At 43.5% G+C, this 24,942-nt stretch overlaps 2 protein-coding genes across 2 annotated transcripts in view; both read right to left on the reverse strand.

The window, feature by feature from the left end:
- Window positions 1–21,870, reverse strand: part of LOC146984018 (uncharacterized) — a 68,820-nt gene extending 46,950 nt beyond the window's left edge. Inside the window, exon 1 of the mRNA XM_085780839.1 lies at window positions 21,862–21,870. The gene's annotated coding sequence lies outside the window, so the exon portion shown is untranslated. The remainder of the gene's footprint in view (window positions 1–21,861) is intronic.
- On the reverse strand, window positions 7,431–23,401 carry edem2 (ER degradation enhancer, mannosidase alpha-like 2). The gene is made up of 11 exons (XM_085780836.1): window positions 23,128–23,401; window positions 19,920–20,030; window positions 17,570–17,609; window positions 17,309–17,414; window positions 17,053–17,178; window positions 15,801–16,012; window positions 13,631–13,772; window positions 13,398–13,522; window positions 11,110–11,254; window positions 10,551–10,672; window positions 7,431–8,490 (listed from the first exon to the last, which is right to left on the reverse strand). Exons 1-11 carry the CDS (start codon window positions 23,217–23,219, stop codon window positions 8,008–8,010), a joined length of 1,704 nt encoding a protein of 567 aa, XP_085636962.1. The 5' UTR covers window positions 23,220–23,401; the 3' UTR covers window positions 7,431–8,007.
- Between the last annotated feature and the right edge of the window lie 1,541 nt (window positions 23,402–24,942).

The following is a 24,942-nucleotide window of genomic DNA, read 5'->3' on the forward strand; positions in this document are numbered from 1 at the left end:
AAAAATAAAAAAAAAAGTTGAATGATAAACAGTGATATCAGACACAGCATCAAGAAGAGTGAGCAGGGAAGATGGGGATGAATCTTTCTAATCTGTTTTAAAGACTTGTTTGGAATAAACTCAAGCATACACACTCAGTTAGTCATGATTCAGTCATCAATACGGACAGATCCAGAGACCCACCCTGAGAGAGAGCTAGGGGTAAGAGGAAGGAAGGAGAGGAAGGGGAAGGAAAGGAAGAAGAGGGAAAGGAGTGAAATAGCAGAAGGAATGGATAAAAGATGGAAAAAGGAATGGCGGCAAACAAGAGCATGGAGGGAAAGTTTGGTGACAAACAGATAAATGAATGAGAGAAAAGAAAGATTGGATGTTGTTGGAAGAGATGGTAAAAAATTCAAAAGAAGGATGTAGGAAGTGACTGTGGTATATTTCGATGTCGATGCTGATGAAAAGATGACCACTCTGACACGTCTTCTTTGTAGATGGTAAAAAATGGTTTATTACAAAAAAGATACAGTGTCAAAAAGCCGAATCTTTGAGAAGCCTCCGGAACCAATTACGAGACCTCTGGGTCTTGGCCAAAAGTCCAGACCTTATATACTCTAAAACTCCACCTCTCTAAACAGAAGAATGTAGGTGACCAGGATGGTCACAAACTAAGACAAAACCTAACATGTCTAAATTACCCTCTGGTATTTGACATCTTGACCAGGCAATTATCCTTAGACTAACTTAAACGTGGGTGAAGCAGACCAAATACTGATGTCCAGAAAAAGTGACCTAACGTAAACATATAGTCTTCAGTCTAAACAAAGCCTTGTTTATTATACCAGTCATTTACCTTCAGGCAGGTAAAGGACACACCTGGAGATGAAAGACAATTCTAAAGATAAAAGTAAAGAATTTGAAATGGATTATACACTAAACACAAAAGTAACTCAAAGGGTAAATTACTTACAAATTAGGAGGTAGAAAATACACTACATGAGGTAGACAAAGAAAGATGGAGAGAAGAGGGATAGAAAGAGAAAGGCAGAGAAGGAAGCTGAGGAAGGTTTGGTGGTAAAGTAGAAAGATGGGAAATGAAAAAACAGTAATGAGGGAGGATCACAAACAGAGGGAGAAAGAGCGAGAAAAAGAGACAATAAACATTTTTAAGGGACCAAAGAGAATTGATGGATGGTTTGAGGGAGGGAGGGGGGAGGAGTGATGGAGGGGCAATGAAAAGGTCAAATAAAACAGAGGAACCCCACCCAAAGAGAGAGAGAGAGAAAGGGTGGGGGTGATGTCAAGTGACGAAAAGATGGAACGAATAAGAGGCAAGGGCAATGAACTGGAAGGAGGACAGAGGGGGAGAAAAGGTGAAGAGAGGAGGAGCGGGGGGAGTCAGCCCCACCCTGAAAGACAGAGGAGGGGATTTCTACTGAAACTACATGACAGACCGAAGCAGAACCAGACTCTCCTCCACACTGACCTCCAGCGGCACCATCTGTCACCTTCACCTAAAGTGGACTGTACCATTTTATTAAACCTAGACCGCTCTGTCTGCCTCACAGAGATTGGTGTTTGATAACCCTCCCTCCCCTCCATCAACTCTGTGTTTTTGAGCTCGCGAAGCCATGACTCACACAAATGTCCTCAGAGACGTTCATGGTCTCTGCACTAAGTTGTGTGTAGAGAGGGAGAAGAGAAAACGTTTTAACACCTCATCAGTCGCTGTATTAACAGACCCAAACTGTTGGAAAAGCTACGAGCATTCCACCAACAAAGTGAGGGGTTTCAAAAAGTGTTGGACCACCTGTGAACCAGCCCTATGTTCCCTCAGCCCACGGACGTAATTTTAGGGGGGGACGCAGGGGACATGTCCCCCCCACTTTTTCAAAACGCCGTTTTTGTCCCCCGCTGTTTTTACCGTCCACAAACAATGTTACACTGTATTAAACCGAGACGCGGACCAAGCTGAAAACGGCTGCTAAAGCTGAAGTCTGTTTAGACTGCCCACACGCTCCTCGATTGGCTCTGCCGTTTCTGTGTGATTGGCCGTCCCCCCTGTCACTCAATCAGGTTGTAAACCGCCAACTTCCAGTAAGTTGTGAATCGCCTGTGTGCGTGCGGCGTGTCTTCGAGGTGCCTGCAGCCAGGATGTCTAAAAAGAGGAAAATGGACATTAGAGACTTCTTTAGAAGTCAAAGTGTAAGTTGCTCAATTTACACCTGTCCTGCACAGTGTTGGGCAGTTACAAGTAGCGGCGTTACTAGTTTAACTTGTTCACTAGTGGTTGGGACACCTGGCGTTCCAAATTAATTCACACATGAAAAGTGTCCTTTCTACAACAAAAGTAGGCACGGTGTGATGAAAATTTCAACACGGGCATTTTAAGGACACTTTCGGCAACATGTAGGAAAAAAATGAAGTTTCTAGGTGCTATGGTTTTTTCACAGCCACTGAAAATGTCTCACAACAACATCAGACTACTACAGCCCACAAGCGACGTCACGTCAACAACGAAAGTGATGTAAACTATGAACCATCTGTACACCTCTTCTTTCACCACCAATAAATCATATACTAAACAAAAGCAAAGAACAAAAATGCCGTTTTTATCCCATTAAAGCCTTCTCACTCAACACAAACAAGACCGGGAGTCATTTTCAAGTGCCGAAAAATACGCAGTAAACCCACTAAAACATTGAATAAAATTACAAGCTTACCCTCATTTGAAAGCTGACGATGTGCTCTACAAAACGGTCCGGTTCGATTTTATCCATCAATAGCGTAGTGTTGTCATGTAGCCCCTCAAGTGCTAATGCTAAAATCATTCTCCGTCCGACTGCGCACCCGCTTTGCGCAGGTCTCGGAGAGAGTCTAAAGGTGTGTCCTGATAATGATCGCTGATTGGGCAAAGCTTAATCCTGTAGCCTACCTACCTTTGGTTGCATCTCCCCCTAGTGTCACAAAGCAATACAAGTCAAAAAGTGTTTTTACTGTCCCAGTTGAAATGAAAATAGGAAGCTTTGGATGAATTGATTATGTTGACCTTTGTGTGTTATTTTGGGCAAATTGTCCCTTGTTCACTTTTAATTTAAAGAGGTTTTACACTTATTGTTACAATTGTTGATATTGTTTGATGTTGCTCTTGTTATCGGTCGTGAGTTTGATGTAAGTCTTGTTTTTGTTCATAGTCACAGCCATAGTCATTGTTCAGTCATTGTTTTATGGTATCTGTGCATCCCTAGTAGAAAACTAAAAGAACTGCTAGAAAACTGTAAGAAACTGAAAGAGTTTGGGTTTTATTAAAAATATGTCCCCCCCACTTCTAAAATCAAAATTTCGTCCATGCCTCAGCCCTATGTTCCCACAGCCCTATGTTCCCTCAGCCCTATGTTCCCACAGCCCTATGTTCTCTCAGCCCTATGTTGCCTCATTTCTAAGAAACCTAGGTTGAAATTACTCCGAACCATCCCTTTAACATGTACTGGGTGCAACCGAAAGTGCATAACTAAAAATAAAATAAACAGAAAAAAAATAAACATACAGAATCGAAGACACAGACAGACAAACAAACACAAGTCCATGTGAGCCATGCAGTCATGAGTCCTCAGTTGCAGTAAGCATCAAGCTAGGTTGGGTGTAATTGACTACCAAATTGGGAGAAATGGGGATAAAATCTGATGCAAATTGATGATAAAGGAAATGTGGGAACATACTGTAGGGCCTAATTTTGGAAAGAAAAAAAACCTTAGAAATGAAGGAACATAAGGCTGAGGGAACATACAGTCGGGCTGAGGGAATAAAAGGCTGAGGGAACGTAGGCACGCTCCCGTTTGGAGCATGAGACGGCATAGGACACAATCACCACCTGTGACCTGAGGAGACATCACCTTCATACGTCCCTGTTGTTGTATTTTCATTTAAAATCACAAAAGTTAATACTGCTTTTGACTAGTTTCATCCTTTTCTCTGAGACTGTGTGATGATCTACAGTATGTTGGTCCCTGCAGGTCCCTCAGTCTGATGGATGAAGGCTTGGTGCTGCTCTTATGCTGCCTCCTTGTGGCAGCTTTTAATTACAGAACTGCTGCCCACAGACACACAGACAACACTCGGGCATGATGTTCCTGTATTAAAGGATAATTACCGTTTTTTACCATCTGGACCTTATTTCTAGCATAAAATACGATCATTTACTCACCCAGATAACTTTGGTCGTTCCGACGAAATTAGATCCAGCCGAGAGCCGCGCATATCCGTAAAATGCCAGTACATGGGGCAGCACAATGTAGCCTCTAAATAACACATTATCTGCCACGAAACTTGTTCATTTCACCAATATTTTGTTATGATACGCTAGTGCTATTCCCCTCTGAGTCTGGGGTTAGCTGTTATCAACATCCAGGGTCTGTAGGTTGACCTACTGACCTCTGACCTGGATGATGTCATCTCCGACCGCTGCCCGGCTCATTCTGATAATAATGATTCCACTTCGGCATTTGGGTCCATTTTTAGCTCAACTAGCCAGAGCCTTAAGCCTGCCACACACATAAAGATTTTATAAATCTCAACCGATTTATTATCTGTGAGAGACCCCACACATGAAGATAAAAAGTCTGTGATTGAACAGTTTTGATCGTATTGTGTGTGGTGTGCTGCGATATTCCAAACACAGCTCACCACACACATTAAGATTTTTCAGAATCTTGACCCTCTGGTCAGAAAACAATCCGGCATCAGCAGCGATACCAGGGGTGTCGTTGTAGCTACTCTTTCGGGTCTATTTCCGGAATGGACAATGAGAGCGACGTAATTTTTTTTTTTTTATGAAAGCGGGACACTTCAGCCTTTACAACGATCCCATCTGTGTGTGTCTGTGTGTCTGTGGCTCCGGACACCGAGCAGTAAAGCGGCTGTCCAATAGGGAGCCGTGCTGTCACATGACGGGCTGTGAGCGGCGGTCACATGATCGTTTAAACATGGCTGCTGTATTGCCGGCTGTTGCCGGCTACGAGCGCTACTGTCTTTGCTATCGGCCACCAGGAAACCTCCTGTGTATGCGTGAATGTCTGTGTGAACCTCATGTAACGCCAGGGCTGCACTGTGGCTCTCTGTGAGGTTGCCGGTGCTGTGTGGAGAAGTGGCTTGTTGCCGCGAGCAGCAGCATGCAGAGCTCGGTGAGCAGAGCTCGGCAAGCAGGTGCTTCTCCGCACAACACCGGCTTTCCACACACAGGATGACTTTTGATTGAAACGGCCACCGAAGTCGGCCCCGATAATCGTAAATATTGAACATGTTTAATACTTACGATTATCGGCGCCGAACGTTTTCCGAGCCGATTGTCGGGGGAATTTTGACTCTTAACACACCACACACTACAAGGGAATCTTATAAGATAATCTTAAGACCTTAAGATAATGGGGCGGTGTCTGTCCGTGGTCGGAAGGGGGAAAATCGGGGCAAAATCAGCCCGATTATCTTTATGTGTGTGGCAGGCTTTAGTGAATCCAGGGGCCTCATTTATCAAAGAGGGTGTAAAACTGCTACTAAATTTTTACGTACGGCGAAAAGACGAAAATGGCGTACACCCAAAATATTTACACCTTTTTCAGATCAATCAAACTGTGCGTACGCACAACTCTCCGCAATTTCCCTTTGATAAATCACACCGGACCCAAGAATGGCGCACACGTGAACACACCTCTTACTCCACCCCCAGAACGCCATATATGGTCAGCACGTGCATATTAATTAACCATGTGCGCTCTGTGGAGCGGCTACAAAGTGACAACAAAGTGACAAAGGAGACAACAGGCGGAGGCGGGGGAAGAAGCGGAACTACATACACGGCGACATGGGGCAATAAATCATTCAGAAAATGATCTTGCATTTTAATAAGCTACAATAAAAACAAAAACCTCCCAAATCTCAACAAACGGGAGCAGAAAGAAGAATAATCTTATATCTGCCCCTTTATCCCAGAAAATCTTTTTTTTAAATTATTTTTATACCTAGATGTTAAAACAATGTAAAGCAGGATTTCCACGATAGTTACCATCACTTTGAACGCCTTTCCACTACACAGTTACAGCTCTACTGGACTCGGTTTAGGTCATTTTCCATTACAGCTGAGTCCTTCACAGTTCCTCCTCAGGGCCGCGTTGTCTCACTCTTTATTCTCTTCTCTCGTCAGCTCCAAACTCACGTGCACCTCGTTAACTCAGGTGACAGAATAATAACAGTCTCAGTAGCTGCAGATCAGTGGGCGCTGCTGCCGTGTGTAAAAGCAAAAAAGCAAAATCCACAATCCGCTCTGTTTATCAATTAACATAGAGCCTAGTGTTATTATAGAGCGGGTTGGATTGCCAGCATCAACGGTCCACCACTACCAAAATTACTTCAAAAATCCTACTGTGCTCTTATAAATGTACTCTGCTCCTCTCTCCCTCTCACACTGCAGTTCTCTGACTCAGCGACGGTGTCGCCAATTCCTCCTGTTCCTCAAAAAAGGTGTAAATCACGGTACGCCAGGGTCAAAATGGGTGTAAATGTCCGCACTTTTTCCCGTCAGGTTTTGGTTTGATAAATCCCAAATTTGGCGGAGAAAAGTGCGTACGCACAAAACAGGGGGAAAAGGGTGTAAAAAAAGGTGTATCCACAATGATAAATGAAGCCCCAGGTTGTGGAGAGGAAACCTGTGGAAGCTGAACTTCATCCAGCTGCTCATTTTGTTCTGACGTCGGAAACACACAGAAAAGATGTGCAAAAGATGATATGTCAGAACGACTTGTAATGACACCAAAGTTATCTGGGTGAGTAAATGATCATATTTTATGCTAGAAATACAGTAAGGTCCAGATTGTAAAAAACGGTAATTATCCTTTAATGAATGATGTGACTTATCCTTTAATAGTCACGGTAGTGGGGTGCCGTGTGGCGCTGTGGGTTGAGCAGGTGGGCCCTCCATATGCAGAGGTTGCAGTTGGCCCCGGTTCGAGTTCCACAACAGATGGCCCTTTACCGCATGTCATTCCCACTCTCTCTGCCTCCCTGTTTCCTGTCTCTCTCAACTATGCTATCAAATAAAGGCACAAAAAATGCCCCAAAAATATACTTACAAAAAAAGTCATAGTAGTATGTGCATCGCAAAACTACAAAAATGATTAAGTATGATAGGCCATAGACATTTAAATAATGCGGAAAAGCATGTGGTTTGGAAGGAAACTCTGAGAGACAAGTTGTTTTTTTCCATTAGTGAAATATATTTCTTCCCTGGGTTTGTTATACAGATTAGAGAAAAAAATTATGATGGCCAAAAATGTCTTGCCTCCTAGAGTTTGTTTTCACAGATGAAAAAAGCTAATATTTCAAAAGTGATCCTGGATAAAGAAAGAAACTTGATTTTAAGGCTTCTGTAGCTCTGATGGTTGAGACATTAAAAATGCTCCAGAATCACAGTCTATTTTCCTCATCAAATATTTCATTCTCAGTTATGATTTTCTTGATTGTGATCTTTTTTCAGTTTTTCAGATCAGTTTCACAATGAGAATAAGACAAATGAAAACACATAACCCAACATTTCTAATAAATAAAAACATATTTCACCTTTAATTTAAATTAGAGCAACACAGTCAACAGAGTCCAGGTCTTGGCTCACTGGTCCTGAATCCCTTCATCACAACAGAAACTTTATGAAAAGTGGTGGTGCATATAATTTAGGAATGATTGTCCTTCCCCTGAACTGGACTTGAACAGGCTTGGAAATTTGAATCACGTGGCTTCAGATGTGATTTCCTGATCTCCTGGTGGCTGACTGCAAAATATTCCTGTTCACTGAAAGCTGACAAGTGAAAAGGTTTTTTCACATGACAGCGAAAAGAAGTGACAAGAAAACCAGTGAGAGAGGCAACATGTCGGCCACTGTGACTCCTGTGCTGGAAACCGACCAATCAGACGAGAGGCTGCGGCCCAGAAATGGAACATTAGCGTCTACTGAGTGAACCAGAGCCGACAGCATCAGGTATTATCGCTGAAAACTTGTCCCAGGATGGAAAGTCGAGCGCTGAACGGCTGAACGGGACAGGACAGCAGGGGAGGCCCCTTCTTCTCACCCGGTTTCAGAGCGATGCTCTCCGATTGGCCGGACGGAGAGCCTTCTGTCCCCCCGGCAGGCCCGTCTGACCGGCGGTCGGACTTTTCCGTGGGCTGCGACAGGTTGAGCAGAATGTCCCGGAGGTCCCGTCGGTCCTGGGCGTGGCGGCTGCAGCAGTAGAGCGCCGCCGGGTCCAGAGGGTGAGCCTCCGTGTTAAAGATGAACCCCCCCGCACCTAAAACACACTGACCCCCCTCGCCGCCCTCCTCCCAAGACCCGTCCCCCTCCGTCCCGCCGCCGTGCAGGAAGTGGTCGGGGTCAAAGAGCAGGTAGAGGTACTTGATGGTTTCTGCGAGGAAGAAGGACTCCATCCTGTTGTCCAGCTGGTGGTCTCGCAGGTCTTTCACCTGCAGGAGGAGGCACAGGTCATCAGTCAGTTAGGCAGCTGCACATCCACGTCTGAGCACTAGGTGGTGCACATAAAGGCAATAAAGACACTGGGTTAAAGGGATACTTCACCCAAAATCAATAATTCACCAATTTTCTGCTCACCGTCATGCCAAGGAAGGGTTTGGAGAACTTTCAGAGTTATCAAAACGCTTTAGGAGTTCCAGGGGGGGTCCGGCTGGGAACGGATTTTCATATAATGGCGGTGGATAGAGTTCACTTTTGAATCGTCCAAAACACACACTATGAAACATCCAGATACCTCCATACTGCTCGTCTGTACTGACCCAAGTGTCCTGAAGCCGCCAAATGGAAAAGTTGTTTGGAAAAAATTAATGTGATCTCTGTTTTTATCCTTGTTGTAGCAGCAGCTCCCAGTGGCTGCGAGAGATGCATGAGATTTACTGTGAGATGTTCTTCCGTGTTTACATCACACATCCAATGGTTTACAACGATGAATAAACATCTTGCAGCACAAACATCAACACAGCCACTGGGAGCTACTGCTACAACAAGGCTAAAAACAAATTATTTTTCATGTGGTGGCTTCAGTACAGACGAGCAGTATGGAGGTATCTGGATGTTTCATAGTGTGTGTTTTGGATGATTCAAAAGTGAACTCTATCCACCGCCATTATATGAAAATCCGTTCCCAGCCGGACCCCCCCTGGAACTCCAAGAACGTTTTGATGACTCTGAAAGTTCCCCAAACCCTTCCTTGGCATGACAGTGAGTAGAAAATTGGTGAATTATCGATTTTGGGTGAAGTATCCCTTATCCCCGAATACTCTATTATCTAAATATGGTAATCGGGACAGCCCTAGTTGTTACCATAATTTCACTATTTAGCTTGGTTAGCTGTCATGTTTGTGAGCTGTAAGAAGTAAGCAACATCTAGTTGGCAACACTTCCTGGTCTGCTTTCTCCGATCGGTGTGGCTGTGACTGGATCAGGATCAGTAAAATGATAGTGTTGACACAACACACTTATAATCAAATAATCCTTTGTGTTCTTCCTGAAATCGAGCCCAAATTGTCAAGTGTGTAGCCAGCCTTTAAGAGACTGAATGTAATTAAGTACAGTGGGAATATCAGGGGAGTTGAGGGATAAATGTCTCTGTAACATGGTTTGCCCAGCAGATGCTAATAAAAGTAAAATTCAGTGTATGTGTCAAGTCATAATTCTTTGAAAATGTAATTTAAAAATCCTTACTAACAATGTTCAATTCAAGAATTAAAGATGAGTTGATAAGAAGAGCAAGACTTTATTCTTTAAAAATCTAAATTAGGTGCTTATATCTGCTGTGTGTGTGTTTGTCATCCTGTTTCTTTAAAGGGATAGTTCAACATTTTGGCAAATTGGTCCATTGCCATAATCCCTACAGTCAATATAGGAGTAGTTTCGTTACCTTTAATTGTCGGTGCAAGCTATTTTTAGAACGGCGGAGCAGAGCCGTGAGCTGCTCAGAGCTATGCTATGGAGGTTAATGGGATTTCTTGGTTTCCCTCATCAAACTCATCAAATACACAATCCAACAACTCCAAAACGCCCTGGTGGACAAGTTGTGACCTGCACATTCACCACGCTATGAGATAATAACACAACGTTAAGAGTTGTTTTCAAGGTAAATACAGACTGCTTGCCAAAAAACTGCCCCCAGTGGAAACGCACATCAGATGTTTTGCCTGAATTTCCCTCTAAAACAACTCTGTGTGGTAACGTTGTGTTATTATCTCATAGCGTGGTGAATGTGCAGCTCACAACTTGTCCACCAGAGCGTTGTGGAGTTGTTGGATTGTGTATTTGATGAGTTTGATGAGGGAAACCAAGAAATCCCATTAGCCTCCGTAGCGTAGCTCTGAACAGCTCACGGCTCTGCTCCGCCGTTCTAAAAATAGCTTGCACCGACAATTAAAGGTAACGAACCTACTGCTATGACTATAGGGATTATAGCAAGGGGCCAATTTGCCAAAATATTTAACTATTCCTTTAAGCTTTGACATGTGACCTGCAGACTTACAGTGGCATATCCACAGGGCGTCTTGGCGATTTTCTCGATGGACTCCAGAGCATCAAGGCCCAGCTGCAGGTAGGTGTGGTCACCTGTCGCTCTGAACAGGTACATGGCACTCTCTATTAACTCTGGGAAAGAAAAAAAAACACAAGCCAGTTCACAGCAGTTCACCAGACTATCAGGTAGTTAGCCGACCAATTTATCTGCTCATGGCAAACCTTTCCTTACTTTCAAAAAAATTAAAGCTGCTGGGTGCTAGGCAACTTGAAACAACTTCAGTTAATGTTACGTTGCACTGGTCCAATTCAGGGCCACATCCCATGGAAGACATGGTCTACAAAGATGTGGATCTTTGTAGAGAAGGCAAGGGGCAAAACAAACAGGACATGTGAGGCAGATGGTCTTCAAATGCAGCCCAGGAAAGATCCAACACCAATATGTGAGGGATGCTGCTTACATTCAACCTTCTACTGAATTAGTCACTTAAAGAAATACATGATCCTACAGTCAAAAAAAAAAGAAAGAAAAGCAATAAGCTGGCTGGTTGGTCAAATGGTGGACTGACCAGGTCTCAGTGGGTATCCCTCCCTCTTGTCCACGGTGTAACCCTGAGGGATGCTGTAAAACTCAGGTAGACCTCCAAACTGTCTCCACACTGAGTAATAGTTCTGGAAAGTTCTCACAGCGCTGTCCAGGTTCCCCAACAGAGACTGGAACACAAAGGATAATAGCACTTAGGATAAAAAAGTGTTGTGGAACTAAGGGCGTATTCACACCAGGGGCCTCATTTATCATTGTGGATACACGCTTTTTTACACGCTCTTTCCCCCATTTTGTGCGTACGCACTTTTCTCCGCCTAATTTGGGATCTATCAAACCAAAACTTGTCGGGAGTAAGTGCAAAAATTTACGACCAGTCCGACCATGGCGTACCGGCATTTACACGCTTTTTGAAGAAGAGGAGGAATTGGCGACGCCGCTGCAGAGTCAGAGAACTGCAGTATGCGAGGGAGAGAGGAGCGGGACACTGTTTGAAGTAGCAAGTGGTGGTGATGCTCTCCGTCCGTCTGTTGTCTTCACCGTCTTCCACTGAGTCATTCCACACGTTTCCAGAGTGCACATGGCTACTATGCACGTAACTGATTTGCATTGACCACATATGGTTGTGTGGGGCTGTTTAGGGGGCTGGGTATGAGGCGTGTTCTCATCCACGCTTTTCTCAGGTCCGGTGTGATCTATCAAGGGAAATACCGTGCAGCCGTGTGTACGCGGAGTTTGATAGATCTGAAAAGAGTGTATATTTTTTGGTCGTACGCACATTTTGCCTTTCCGTCGTACTGAAAATTTAAGAGGACTTTTACACGCTCTTTGATAAATGAGGCCCCAGGCTCGTTTGGTCCACTTGAAACGGACTTTTCCGTTTTTTTGAGGCGTCCGGTGTGAATGCAAACCGAACCTTTTCCGAACCAAATGCAAAATCCAAGCTCCTTTTTGGATTCAACAGGCTTCCGTTGTTGTCAGAAAATGTGGAAATGATCAACAATGAGCCGTGGGTCAACATGGAGCACAGACAGACACGCTGCCTCCTTCATATCTGGTCAGAGGAAAACATTTATCAGATGCTGGAGAGGACGCACCCGTCGCCGTTAACGATGCACATTCTTAATATATTTTTTAACTGATAACAGAAAGTCGTTATCCGATTAATAACCGTTAACAGAAATAAATGTGACTGCCGAACGGCAACGCGGCATCCTAAGAGAATGATTATGTTTTTTGTTTTGTTTTTTGCTGTGCCGTCCTTTTTTCTTTTTTTTAGCGCACCATCCTTCAGACGCACATGCAGCCGTCTGTGTGTTTGTTGTCTGACCATCGTCACAGAGACGGCTGCATAACGGCCACATAGCCTCCAAGTGATGAATAAGCACAGGACAGGTGAACTGGAAATACTACCAAATTGAAAGGGCAGCAAGAAACGCATTCATGACCTCCATTGTGGACTTTTCGTGGAAGATCCCGCTGATAATTTTTATCCAATGACTGAGCGACTGTGGGACACACGTGCTTTTGTTTACAAAGTTGATCCGCTTGTGAAAAAATGCAATGTGAATATAAACCGCACCAAGTAAAAAAAAAATTGGTCCGCACCAAAGCAAGTGAACTGTCAGACTTTCCTGGTGTGAATACGCCCTCAGTTCACTTGGTGCAGTTCGTATTCACATTGCATTTTTTTTTTTTTTTTACAAGCGAACCAACCTTGTAAACAAATGTGTGTCCAGCAGTCGCTCAGTCATCAAAAGTTCACAGTGGAGGTCATGCATGCGTTTCTCACTGCCCTTTTAATTTGTTAGGGTAAATTTAGTGTAATTTGATTTAACTCTGCCATTTTTTTTTTTACTTTGAGTCCTCTTAAAACCTGCCTCACTCATTCTCTCGGCAACTTCACCGAAGGCTTCTGCATTTTTGTGCGTCCTCTCCAGCATCTGATAAATGTTTTCCTCTGACAAAATATCGAGGAGGCAGCGTGTCTATCTGTACTCCAGGTGGTTCCATGGCTCATTTTGGCTGGCACGTTGCTAACGAGTGATGATTTCCACATTTTCTGACAACGGAAGCCCGTTGAATCCAAAAAAAGGAGCTTGGATTTTGCATTTGGTTCGGAAAAGGTTTGGATTGCATTCACATCAGAAATGAAATCGTACCAGGGTTCATTTTGGACACTTGTTTGATCCACACCAGAGACCGGTGGTTTGTATTCACACCTACCCAAAAAGTCCGCACCAAGGAAAAAGTTTACAACTAAACAAGCCTGGTGTGAATACACCCTGAGACTCATGAGTATCCTGTATATACCTGCAGGCCGGGCCAGAAAGCCTCCAGAGACTGGAAAACAGGCATGGAGACAGTTCCTTTATGCATCTGCACCCACAAGTACCAGTCGTCAAACCGAGTGTAGTTCTGAATGGCTCGATCATAATCTGGGGGGAAAAGAAAAACGTTTCCTCATCCGTCTCTTATCAGGAGGCTGGCATGGCTGTCTTGCTCAAAGGGAGAAGGTGGGAGAGTTGGGAGGATTGGAGGATTACCCAGGAACATGTTGAGCAGCTCCTCATCCTGCAGCATGATGGCTCCTTTCACCAGATACTCAAAGTAAGAGTCGACTCCTGCTCCGATGCCGGCATCCTGGGCCACCCACTTCTTGGACACGATGTCAATGTGATTCCCCACCTGGACAGACAGACAGACAGGTGAAGCTGAGACCATGTCGATTTCATTTTGATTCTCTTTTCAGATAGAGCAGCTGAAATAAACCATAGTCTTCTTTTGGTTTTAGCATCATCCTGAATTAAGGCCCAATTCCTTATCTTCTTTATGTTTTTTTGGGGTGGCTTTTATGATTTTGGGCCTTCAAGCTGTAATTATACTGACAGTGAAAGAGTGTCAGGAAAGCTAGAGAGGCAGCGGGGGGGGGGGGGGGTGACATGCATCAAAGGGCTGGAATAAAACTCAGACCTCTAGGCTGGACCTTAATTGTATGTACGCCACATGGTGACCACTATGATGAGCCACAAAGTCACTCCCAATTCCATTTTTTCAAGACTTTGAAAAAAAGAAATGTGCACAACTGTCCCATAGTTTTACATATTTCCATGTCCGATACAACAGATGATGTTGGAAATGTAATTAAAGCCCAGCACCAGTGAATTACATGAACTTTTTTAGCGCTCGTCTGATATCAGTGCATTATGATGGATATGATGACATATTATGGTATAGTAGTGGTGTCTCATTTTGGAGGAGGGAATATTTCTACCTAAGGAAAGGGTAGGGGTAGGTGAAGAGGTTTCAATGAGAAATGGAACCTGGCCTGATAGGATGATCTTTAATCACCTGACATCCTCATCATCCTTTACATCAGAGGGTGTTGAACAGTAACTGTGCTCACAACGCCAAGCACTGTTGTTCACAATTTATGTGAATAATCTTTGTGATAACTTGTCTGATGCTGTGTCCCATTTTTGTATGCTAATGATACAGTAATGTACTGTTCATCTTTTTCAGCTTTAAAATCTCTTGAGTTGTTGCAGTCAGCCTTTGACACTGTTCAGTCCCGTTTGACTCAGCTCAAGTTAGTGCTGAATGCAGATAAATCAAAGACCATGCTATTTTCAAATGGCAAGCAGCTTCCATCTGACCTTCCTAACTTATCAACTGTTCATGGGGTTGAAATTTAAATGGTCACATCCTATAAATATCTAGGCATTCTAATTGATGAGAACCTGTCCTTTAAACTGCACATTGATAAACTTGTTTCTAAACTGAAATTGAAATGAGGTTTCTTTTTTAGGAATAAATCATGTTTTTCATTGAAAGTCAGAAACTTTTTTACCCTTGTTGGACCACGGAGACCTGCTTTTTATGAACGCACCTGATCAGTTTTTAAAGAAACTGGATACTGTATATCACTGTGCTTTGCGTTTTATTACTGGTTGCAGCTATCGTGTACATCACTGTTCCTTATATGCCGTCACACATTGTCCATCTTTGTATGTCAGTAGACTCTCTCATTGGCTGGCTTTTATTTATAAATCTATTCTTGGACTTTTGTCTACATATTTGTGTGTACACAATTACACATGTGTAGAAACCTCAGCCGATATGGCCTGCGTTCTCAGGACATTATACAGATGAAGGTCCCGAGAGTGAGAACGGAACTGGGCAAAAAGGCTTTTAAATTTTCAGCCCCGTCAACCTGGAACGATGTGCAGAAGGACTTGAAACTGACAAACTGATCTTGACAAACTGATCTTGTAACTCTGGGTGAATTCAGGTCAATTATAAAAGACAGAGAATTGAGCTCAATCGGACTGTGTGATTGCGTTGTTTATCATGTTTTCCTAAAATGTGTGATTGTATTTTATTTGAGTCTTGTGTGATGTGCAACTGAGCTGTTGTGTGCTGCCGTCTTGGCCAGGTCACTCTTGGAAAAGAGGTTTTAAATCTCAATGAGTTTTTTACCTGGTTAAATAAAGGATATTGATTGATTGATTGATTGATTGATTGATTGATTGATTGATTGATTGATTGATTGATTGATTGATAAATATGTAGTCATCCTTGAAGTCAATGGCAAACCTTAACCTTAGGGTAAAATAAGTTAAATTGTGTGCCGTCACCCCGACTGGTGATTCAACAGGTTTAGAGCACACAGGTTATAAATAAAGATGAATGTAGACTCTTTAGTTTTGAAGTTACCAGTCCAATGTCAGATCTGGTCTTCCACAGGGCCCTCAGAGCTCGACGGGCTACGTTTTCGAATGTTGCATCTCCGGTCAGTCGACTCAGCGTGGCAAACTCCAGGATGAAGGTTCCCACGCCGGCGGTGCAGGTGACAGGCGTCTCAGTGGGGCTGACGCCGTGCAGCAGATTGACAGTACCATATGGCATGCCGGTGGGGGTCTGAAACGCTGAAACCAGTTCATACATGTTAGATCTGAGCTCTTCCAGGATTTTAAAGTGACCTTGTCAGCTGTGTTGCAAGAAACAGATATTCCCATGATTTATTTTGGTGTTGGTTATTTTGCCAATTCATGAATCGATATTTAAAACTTGACAAACAGCCACTTTGTCCTAAGTCCTATTCTGTCTGCTAGCTGTTTATAAACGTGATTCCTCCTTTACACTTTGTATTGTATCAGCAATTTATTTGCTTACCAATGTCCATGTTTATCATTCCATTCACATTATATCAACAGAAAAAAAATTTACTTAAACCTGAGCACGGTTGAAAAACTGTTTGCCTGTACTCACACAGTGTTTTGCTCCGCAAGTGAAAATCTGATGTTTAAAAATGCCATTCTTACATTGACTCCAATTGTTCTCATGAGAGCAGAATTCAAAATATTTCAAAATTAAATCTTGAGATAGAATTCTGATATTTGCCACTCTTCATCGACGATGACTCCAAGATTTTGTCAATTCTTTCAGGAAGAGTGAAAATGTACTTAGCAAGAATTGGCTGGTATATGTTAACAGTACTCTTTACAGTCAAATGTTATCGTGCATTGTAGGCTCAATTTTTCAAATATCAAAACCCTGGGTGGTATATTTGTGGAGGACGGTCTGAAGATGCAGTGGAGCAAATTTGGTGTCAATTAAGCAAAAATAGTGGGAAGAGAAAGGTTTAATAAGTTTCACAGTTTTTGAAAGAAAGAGAGTGATGGACTTCATAATTTGCACAGGATTGAATCGTACAAAAGTGGGTTATACATATACCCTATGTATTGGGGCTACATAAACGTATCATTTTACAACAGCACGTCACTATCAGCATCAAACTGGTCTATGTAAACAGATGTCCTCTGGGCACTGAATGTATTTAAATAATAACCAAATACTAATTACATGATCTATTCAATCTTTGTTCTAGCTCGCTGTCGTACCCTTTTTGTATACTTGTTTGTATACTTTTTGTATACTTGTTAGCAATTTACATGTATTTTCATACCAGGCAGCAGCTTCCTGGCGGCGTCCTCAGCCATCCTCAGCAGCGGCCCAGAACAGGGCCACCCAGGCTCCAGCTCCATCCCCCCTCTACCTGCCAATAGGTGGGCGGACAGCAGACCACCCACCACTACACACACAGACACACACACACACACACACACACCACAGCAGTTTAACTATTGGGCACAGACAGATAGAGATAGATAAATATAATAAATAATCTAGCCAAAATCAGAAGTTTCCTTCCCTCTCTGTACCTCTGATGTTGGTTTCAAACACTGACGCGTTGACATCAATGTCAAAGTCCACGGTGTCCTGGAGGAGCGACGCCACTCGCTGGAACTCTGTACGGTTTCCCAAAACCTTCACAGATACATTTATTTCAAAATAAAAATGATTATTCTGTCTCTCTGCTGAAATCATAATTGCACCTTCAATGTAGCATGACTCTTTTTGACTTCGCCTGAAGACATTTACAATGGAAAATGACTCGCACAAGAAATGTTTTCAGAACTTACCAGTAGAGTGTCGAGAGCATCAATCAAAGTGAGGGAGAAACTGTGAAGAAGAGAGGGCAAGTGTTATTATCAATGGCAAAAAGCACTGAATGGGGAATTTAAAGTCCAACAAACAAGTTTTAAAAAATTTAAAAGCAGAATCCAAAATGACCCTAACAAGCATCAGAGCCACCCTCCTGGGCAACAAGAAAGACTCATCAAGTGATGAACTGCTTAGTGAAAGCCCAATAAAGAACAGATGGAACCATCATGGAGGGCGACCCCCCACACTGGATGTACCACCAACAGATAAGAAGAGTTGCTATAGCTCTGGTGTCTGGAAAAGGCTGAACTGAAGGACAGCACTGATCGATAGAGGCTGGAGTCGACCACACCGTGCAGGACCCCAGGTGCAGGGTGGGCAAAGATGCCCCTGAGATAGATAGATTTAGGCACGGGGGTTAGGGTTAGACACAGATTAGGGCCTAATTTTGAGAAAAGCCTTACAAATGTGGGAACATAGAGCTGTGGCAATATAGGGCTGTGGGAACATAAGGCTGAGGGAACATATAGCTGTAGGAACATAAGGCTGTGGGAACATTGAGCTGTGGGAACATAAGGCTGTGGGAACATAGAGCTGTGGGAACATAAGGCTGTGGGAACATAGAGATGTGGGAACATAAGGCTGTGGGAACATAGAGATGTGGGAACATAGGGCTGTGGAAACATAGAGATGTGGGAACATAAGAGCTGTGGGAACATAAGGCTGTGGGAACATAGAGATGTGGGAACATAAGGCTGTGGGAACATAGAGATGTGGGAACATAGGGCTGTGGAAACATAGAGATGTGGGAACATAAGGCTGTGGGAACATAGAGCTGTGGGAACATAGAGATGTGGGAACATAGAGCTGTGGGAACAGAACATAATGCTGTGGGAACATAGAGATGTGGGAACATAGGGCTGTGGGAACATAGAGCAGTGGGAACATAGAGATGTGGGAACATAAGGCTGTGGGAACATAAAGCTGTGGGAACATAAGGCTGTGGGAACATAAGAGCTGTGGGAACATAAGAGCTGTGGGGACATAGAGCTGTGGGAACATAAGGCTGTGGGAACATAAGAGCTGTGGGAACATAAAGCTGTGGGAACATAAGAGCTGTGGGAACATAAGAGCTGTGGGAACATAAGAGCTGTGGGAACATAAAGCTGTGGGAACATACGGCTGTGGGAACATAAGAGCTGTGGGAACATAGAGCTGTGGGAACATAAGAGCTGTGGGAACATAAAGCTGTGGGAACATAAGTCTGTGGGAACATAAGAGCTGTGGGAACATAAGAGCTGTGGGAACATAAAGCTGTGGGAACATAAGGCTGTGGGAACATAAGAGCTGTGGGAACATAAGGCTGTGGGAACATAGGGCTGTGGGAACATAAGGCTGTGGGAACATAAGAGCTGTGGGAACATAAGGCTGTGGGAACATAGGGCTGTGGGAACATAGGGCTGTGGGAACATAGGGCTGTGGGAACATAGAGATGTGGGAACATAAGGCTGTGGGAACATAGGGCTGTGGGAACATAGAGATGTGGGAACATAAGGCTGTGGGAACATAGGGCTGTGGGAACATAGAGATGTGGGAGCATAAGGCTGTGGGAACATAGGGCTGTGGGAACATAGAGATGTGGGAACATAAGGCTGTGGGAACATAAGAGCTGTGGGAACATAGGGCTGTGGGAACATAGAGATGTGGGAACATAAGGCTGTGGGAACATAAGGCTGTGGGAACATAGGGCTGTGGGAACATAGAGATGTGGGAGCATAAGGCTGTGGGAACATAAGGCTGTGGGAACATAGGGCTGTGGGAACATAGAGATGTGGGAACATAAGGCTGTGGGAACATAGAGATGTGGGAACATAGAGATGTGGGAACATAAGGCTGTGGGAGCATAAGGCTGTGGGAACATAAGGCTGTGGGAACATAGGGCTGTGGGAACATAGAGATGTGGGAACATAAGGCTGTGGGAACATAGGGCTGTGGGAACATAGGCATGGACCCGGACAAACAGCAGTGGAAGGCTGCAGTGATAGATGTGACAATTCTAAGTGACGGCAAAATCAGGAAGAAGGAGCACAGGGGTCCCCATGGTAACTGGATCACTCAGGGCCGACCCCCACACTGGGACAGAGGCTCCAGCAGATTCAACAACATCTGGCATAATAATGCCACTTGAAGCTAAAACATACAACTCCAGTATGCAACTTGAAATATGTGTTGAAAAAAAAAAAGTTATTTTGTTGCTGATTACTAAAGATTCAGGCACAATAAAATCATTTGAGGGAAGCTTTTCTTAGATCTTGGACGTCACCTTACCTTCCCCAGGTGTCTTGTCCGTCACAGGTGAGTGGGCGGAGCTCATCGTAGGGGAAGGCGTTGTCAAGGTAACTGTTGTAGGCGTGGTAGAACATGGACCTGATGCGCTGTCTGAAACATGGAGCAGATTGCAGCTTAGTGAAACAACTGTATTCCTCCACCGAATCTAGACCCTCCATGTTTTTTCATGTTTTGTGTGTGTAAGACAGTTCAACCCCCACCCTTCTTTTAGCACCAGTGACGTCTCTAATGATGCCTGAAGCCTTACTGGTTCAGAAAGTGGTTCCAGTGATTTACAATCATAATAAAGCGCAATAGATCTCCACAAATACTAATAAAATTAAATTAATAATAAAAATTAATACAATTAAAAATTAATAAAGACACCATCATCCCAGTATTCGTAAGCACAACTCCCATCTTTTGAAAACAATGCAACGGTTTTAAAGAGGAACTATGCAAGTCTGGTTGCTTTTCCTCTGTTTTGCCAACCCTCCGCATGACCATGTGCATTTGTTTACAACGAAGCTGGCAAAAAATCTATATGGAGTGGTGAATAACGTTATATAACGTTACGACGTGTATTTGTGTAGTCTTAACTGTCATAAATGGTTACAGAGCGCGTTTGTGTCGCTGTACCGCAGAGACGAGAGCTGGGACACCGGGGTGGCGACTGATGTTGCAAGGTTGGTTTTCAGCTGTGAGACGCCAGGTGAAGACAGAGAGCCTCCGTTCTCACTCGTAACAAGTCACAAGTCATGTAGTGAACTATCACAATTAGTCCGGAGCTTTTTAATTAAGGTAAAAATAGCCATGGGAGAAATCCTGCTTAGTTCCTCTTTAAATAAACATCCTATTGGATTTATTTAAACATTGACTGAAATAATACTGAAGTTTTTTGACATTAATAAACCTCTATTACCATTACCCACGCATTAATCTAAATATTAGATAAAAGAATGAATGAACCACACAAAATCAAGGTACGGTGTTCTTATTTCAGTGATAATTCTCATCCTGACGCTTTTGCAAGACAGCCAAGAGGCCATCAGGAAAAGTTGGAATGACAATAAAGGTTTTGACCAGCAGGGGGAGTTTGTGTGCACATGAATCAGGGCTGTTCTTCTTCTGTTACACTGAGTGGTTTTTAACCTACAGACATGGACAAAATTGTTGGTATCCCTCCGTTAATGAAAGAAAAACCCACAATTGTCCCTGAAACAACTTGAAACTGACAAAAGTTAGTAAAGTTAGTTAAATTACATTACATAAAGTACAGTGGGTACGGAAAGTATTCAGACCCCTTTAAATTTTTCACTCTTTATTTCATTGCAGCCATTTGCTAAAATCAAAAAAGTTCATTTTATTTCTCATTAATGTACACTCAGCACCCCATCTTGACAGAAAAAAACAGAAATGTAGAAATTTTTGCAAATTTATTAAAAAAGAAAAACTGAAATATCACATGGTCATAAGTAACCCTTTGCTGTGACACTCATATTTAACTCACATGCTGTCCATTCCTTCTGATCCTCCTTGAGATGGTTCTACTCCTTCATTGGAGGTTACAAAAGAATTTCTGCAGCACTCAAGGTTCCTAAGAGCACAGTGGCCTCCATAATCCTTAAATGGAAGAAGTTTGGGACGACCAGAACTCTTCCTAGACCTGGCCGTCCAGCCAAACTGAGCAATCGTGGGAGAAGAGCCTTGGTGAGAGAGGTAAAGAAGAACCCAAAGATCACTGTGGCTGAGCTCCAGAGATGCAGTGGGGAGATGGGAGAAAGTTCCACAAAGTCAACTATCTTTTTTTTAATTTTATTTAACCTTTATTTAACCAGGAATAATCCCATTGAGATTCAGAATCTCTTTTGCAAGGGGGTCCTGTCCTATCACTGCAGCCCTCCACCAGTCGGGGCTTTGTGGCAGAGTGGCCCGACGGAAGCCTCTCCTCAGTGCCAGACATATGAAAGCCCCCATAGAGGTTGCCAAAAAACACATGAAGGACTCCCAGTCTATGAGAAATAGGATTCTCTGGTCTGATGAGACGAAGATTGAACTTTGTGGCATTAATTCTAAGCGGTATGTGTGGAGAAAACCAGGCACTGCTCATCACCTGCCCAGTACAAAGGGCTGCAGTGATAGTTGACTTTGTGGAACTTTCTCCCATCTCCCCACTGCATCTCTGGAGCTCAGCCACAGTGATCTTTGGCTTCTTCTTTACCTCTCTCACCAAGGCTCTTCTCCCACGATTGCTCAGTTTGGCTGGACGGCCAGGTCTAGGAAGAGTTCTGGTCGTCCCAAACTTCTTCCATTTAAGGATTATGGAGGCCACTGTGCTCTTAGGAACCTTGAGTGCTGCAGAAATTCTTTTGTAACCTCCAATGAAGGAGTAGAACCGGAGGATCAGAAGAAATGGACAGCATGCGAGTTAAATATGAGTGTCACAGCAAAGGGTTACTTATGACCATGTGATATTTCAGTTTTCCTTTTTTAATAAATTTGCAAAAATTTCTACATTTCTGTTTTTTTCTGTCAAGATGGGGTGCTGAGTGTACATTAATGAGAAATAAAATGAACTTTTTTGATTTTAGCAAATGGCTGCAATGAAATAAAGAGTGAAAAATTTAAAGGGGTCTGAATACTTTCCGTACCCACTGTACATAACAATAACAGAATTTCTTTTTTTTTGTTTCGTCTGTCCACAAAGCTTCGTGGAGAATGTCCTTTGGTCGTGGCTGGAGCTTCCTGATCCAAAACTGATATGAACCTTTGATCCAAAACTGAACCTGAACCTAAGTCACATCAACTCATAGTTACACAAATGCAACAATGAAGCATAAAAAGAAAAGTGCAGTGCACCTGCTGTGAAACATGGATGCAGGTTTCAAGGAAAGACTATCAAGGTGTTCTGGAGCCAAATGTGCCACCCAGTGTAAACATGCAGGCTGGAGAAGGCAGCTGGAGCAGTAGTATCTGCCATGAACTGATGTCCGATCACTAATAGTAGAATTCTATTCCTAAAGGGCTTTTATTCTTAATTATTGGTTAACTATTCTCACATGTTATGATAATGTTGTTTTTTAACAAATGGAGTCAGACTGAACATAACTATTTTGACAAAATCTCATGTGAACACCGGAAGGAAAGAGCACGTATTGGAGATAATCGATATCTTTATATTTCCTCCCTTACGTGTGTGTGTCCGTACCTGACACCAGCCATCTCCTCCTCAGTGAACTGACGAGCCGTCGCATCGTTCAGCAGCCACAACACCAGCGCTACAAACCCGGGAGCGCGCATGAGGACAGGTCCAGGTCCAGGTCCAGGTCCAGGTCCAGGTCCAGGTCCAGGGAGAGACAGAGGACAGAGGACAGAGGACAGAAGACAGAAGACAGAAGAACAGTGAAGGGAATGAAGCGAAAACACTAAACCTGCTTTAGTTTCTCATGTTGTTGTGCAGCTGTCAGGAAACAGGAAGTGAACGCATGCGCATGCGCCGACCGGTGCGCTGACGAGTACTTTTTTTTTTTTTTTTTTTACTTGAGCTTTATTGATAAGAGGAAAGGAACAACAACAACCAACCGGACACAAAACAGACTGTAGACTTGTAGTCAAGACCGCCTAATCCGAGACCACTACCAAGTCAAGACCAAGACTAGTTCAGACCGAGACCAAAAAAATAAATAAATAGTTACACCATATTTTGCTATTTTGCTTGAGTTCCTAGAACATAAGCACCATAAGCACCAGTCTTTGGGACTATTAACTAGTCCTATTAACTAGTCCCTTTGGGACTATTAACTAGTCCTATTAACTAGTCCCTTTGGGACTATTAACTAGTCCCAAAGTCATCTAACAAAATAACAAGCCTCCAACACCACCCTGCACCTCAAAGACAGAGACAGAGACCAGACCGAGCTAGACTGTCGAGGCCGTGACGAGAACAAGACCACAAAAAAGTGGTCTCGAGACCAAGACCGGTCTCAAGACCTACAAGTCTAACAGACAGACAGATGTTCCCTATCTGTTCTATTCAATGTTTGTTCTAGCTCACTGACACTGTCATCATGCCCTATTTGTATGATGTAATTTACATGATGTATTTTAGTCAAGTCAAGTCAAGAGATCTTTATTGTCCCCGGAGATCAATTTGTAGTGCAGCCAGCAGCATAAAAGTAGCCTGACAAACCAGACTATATCACTATGTCTAGTCTGGAAACGACCGGTAGACATCGGCTCAATCCAGGGGCGGGATGAAGGCTGTCTTTCAAACTGCCTCTGCACCAATAGGGTAGCGCTACGACCAATCAGAGCAAAGAGCAGGATGACGTTAGCCTGAGAAGCCAATTAAAATGTATGTCGCCATAGCGTTAAGCCCGCCCAACGACTCTCTAAACAGATGCAGTGTTGCCAACTTGGCGACTTTGTCGCTAAATCTGGCGACTTTCCAACCCCTCTTGGTGACTTTTTTTGTCAAAAGCGACTAGCGACAAATCTAGCGACTTTTTCCCGTGATATTACAAACGTTTCTGGACCTGAAATCACGTTATCACAGCTGTTTTCAACGAGCAGCGGCGCTGCCGCGGGCACTCACAGGTATTCAGCCTACACACAGTAGTGTCACGGAGCTGCCTCCGCTGCATTCAGAGACGCACTGCTCCACGCCACAGACATAAAGAGCGCCGCTGGCCCCCCCCCCCGCTGAGATAATGACGTCATTTAGCGACTTTTAGCGACTTTTACGACAGCCAATAGCGACTTTGCTTACTGAGGAGTTGGCAACACTGAACAGATGGAGCAAAGAGATCTGCTGCTGCTAGGGTGCAGCTAGATTTCTAGGCTAGCATAAAACAACAATAGGCTAAACAACAAAAGCATTACAATAGGGCTTTCGCTGGGCGACTTGCAGTCGCCGCTCGGGCCCTAACAACAGTGACACAACACTGACGATGACATACGCTAATAATAAAAGTAGCAATAAAATACATACACAGGACAACAATTAGCAATAGTTAATAAAATA

Source organism: Trachurus japonicus, chromosome 7 (genome assembly GCF_045865225.1).
Source record: "Trachurus japonicus isolate A0001 chromosome 7, Traja_1.0".
NCBI lineage: Eukaryota > Metazoa > Chordata > Actinopteri > Carangiformes > Carangidae > Trachurus > Trachurus japonicus.

Bases quoted from the DNA above. Each gene is read 5' to 3' on its own strand.
- edem2 (XM_085780836.1), bottom strand. From the start codon at position 23,219: ATGCGCGCTCCCGGGTTTGTAGCGCTGGTGTTGTGGCTGCTGAACGAT. The intron at 17,610-19,919 runs GTAAGGTGACGT...TCTTCTTCACAG, and splicing joins GGACAAGACACCTGGGGAAG to TTTCTCCCTCACTTTGATTG. The intron at 17,415-17,569 runs GTAAGTTCTGAA...GTATCTGTGAAG, and splicing joins ATGCTCTCGACACTCTACTG to GTTTTGGGAAACCGTACAGA.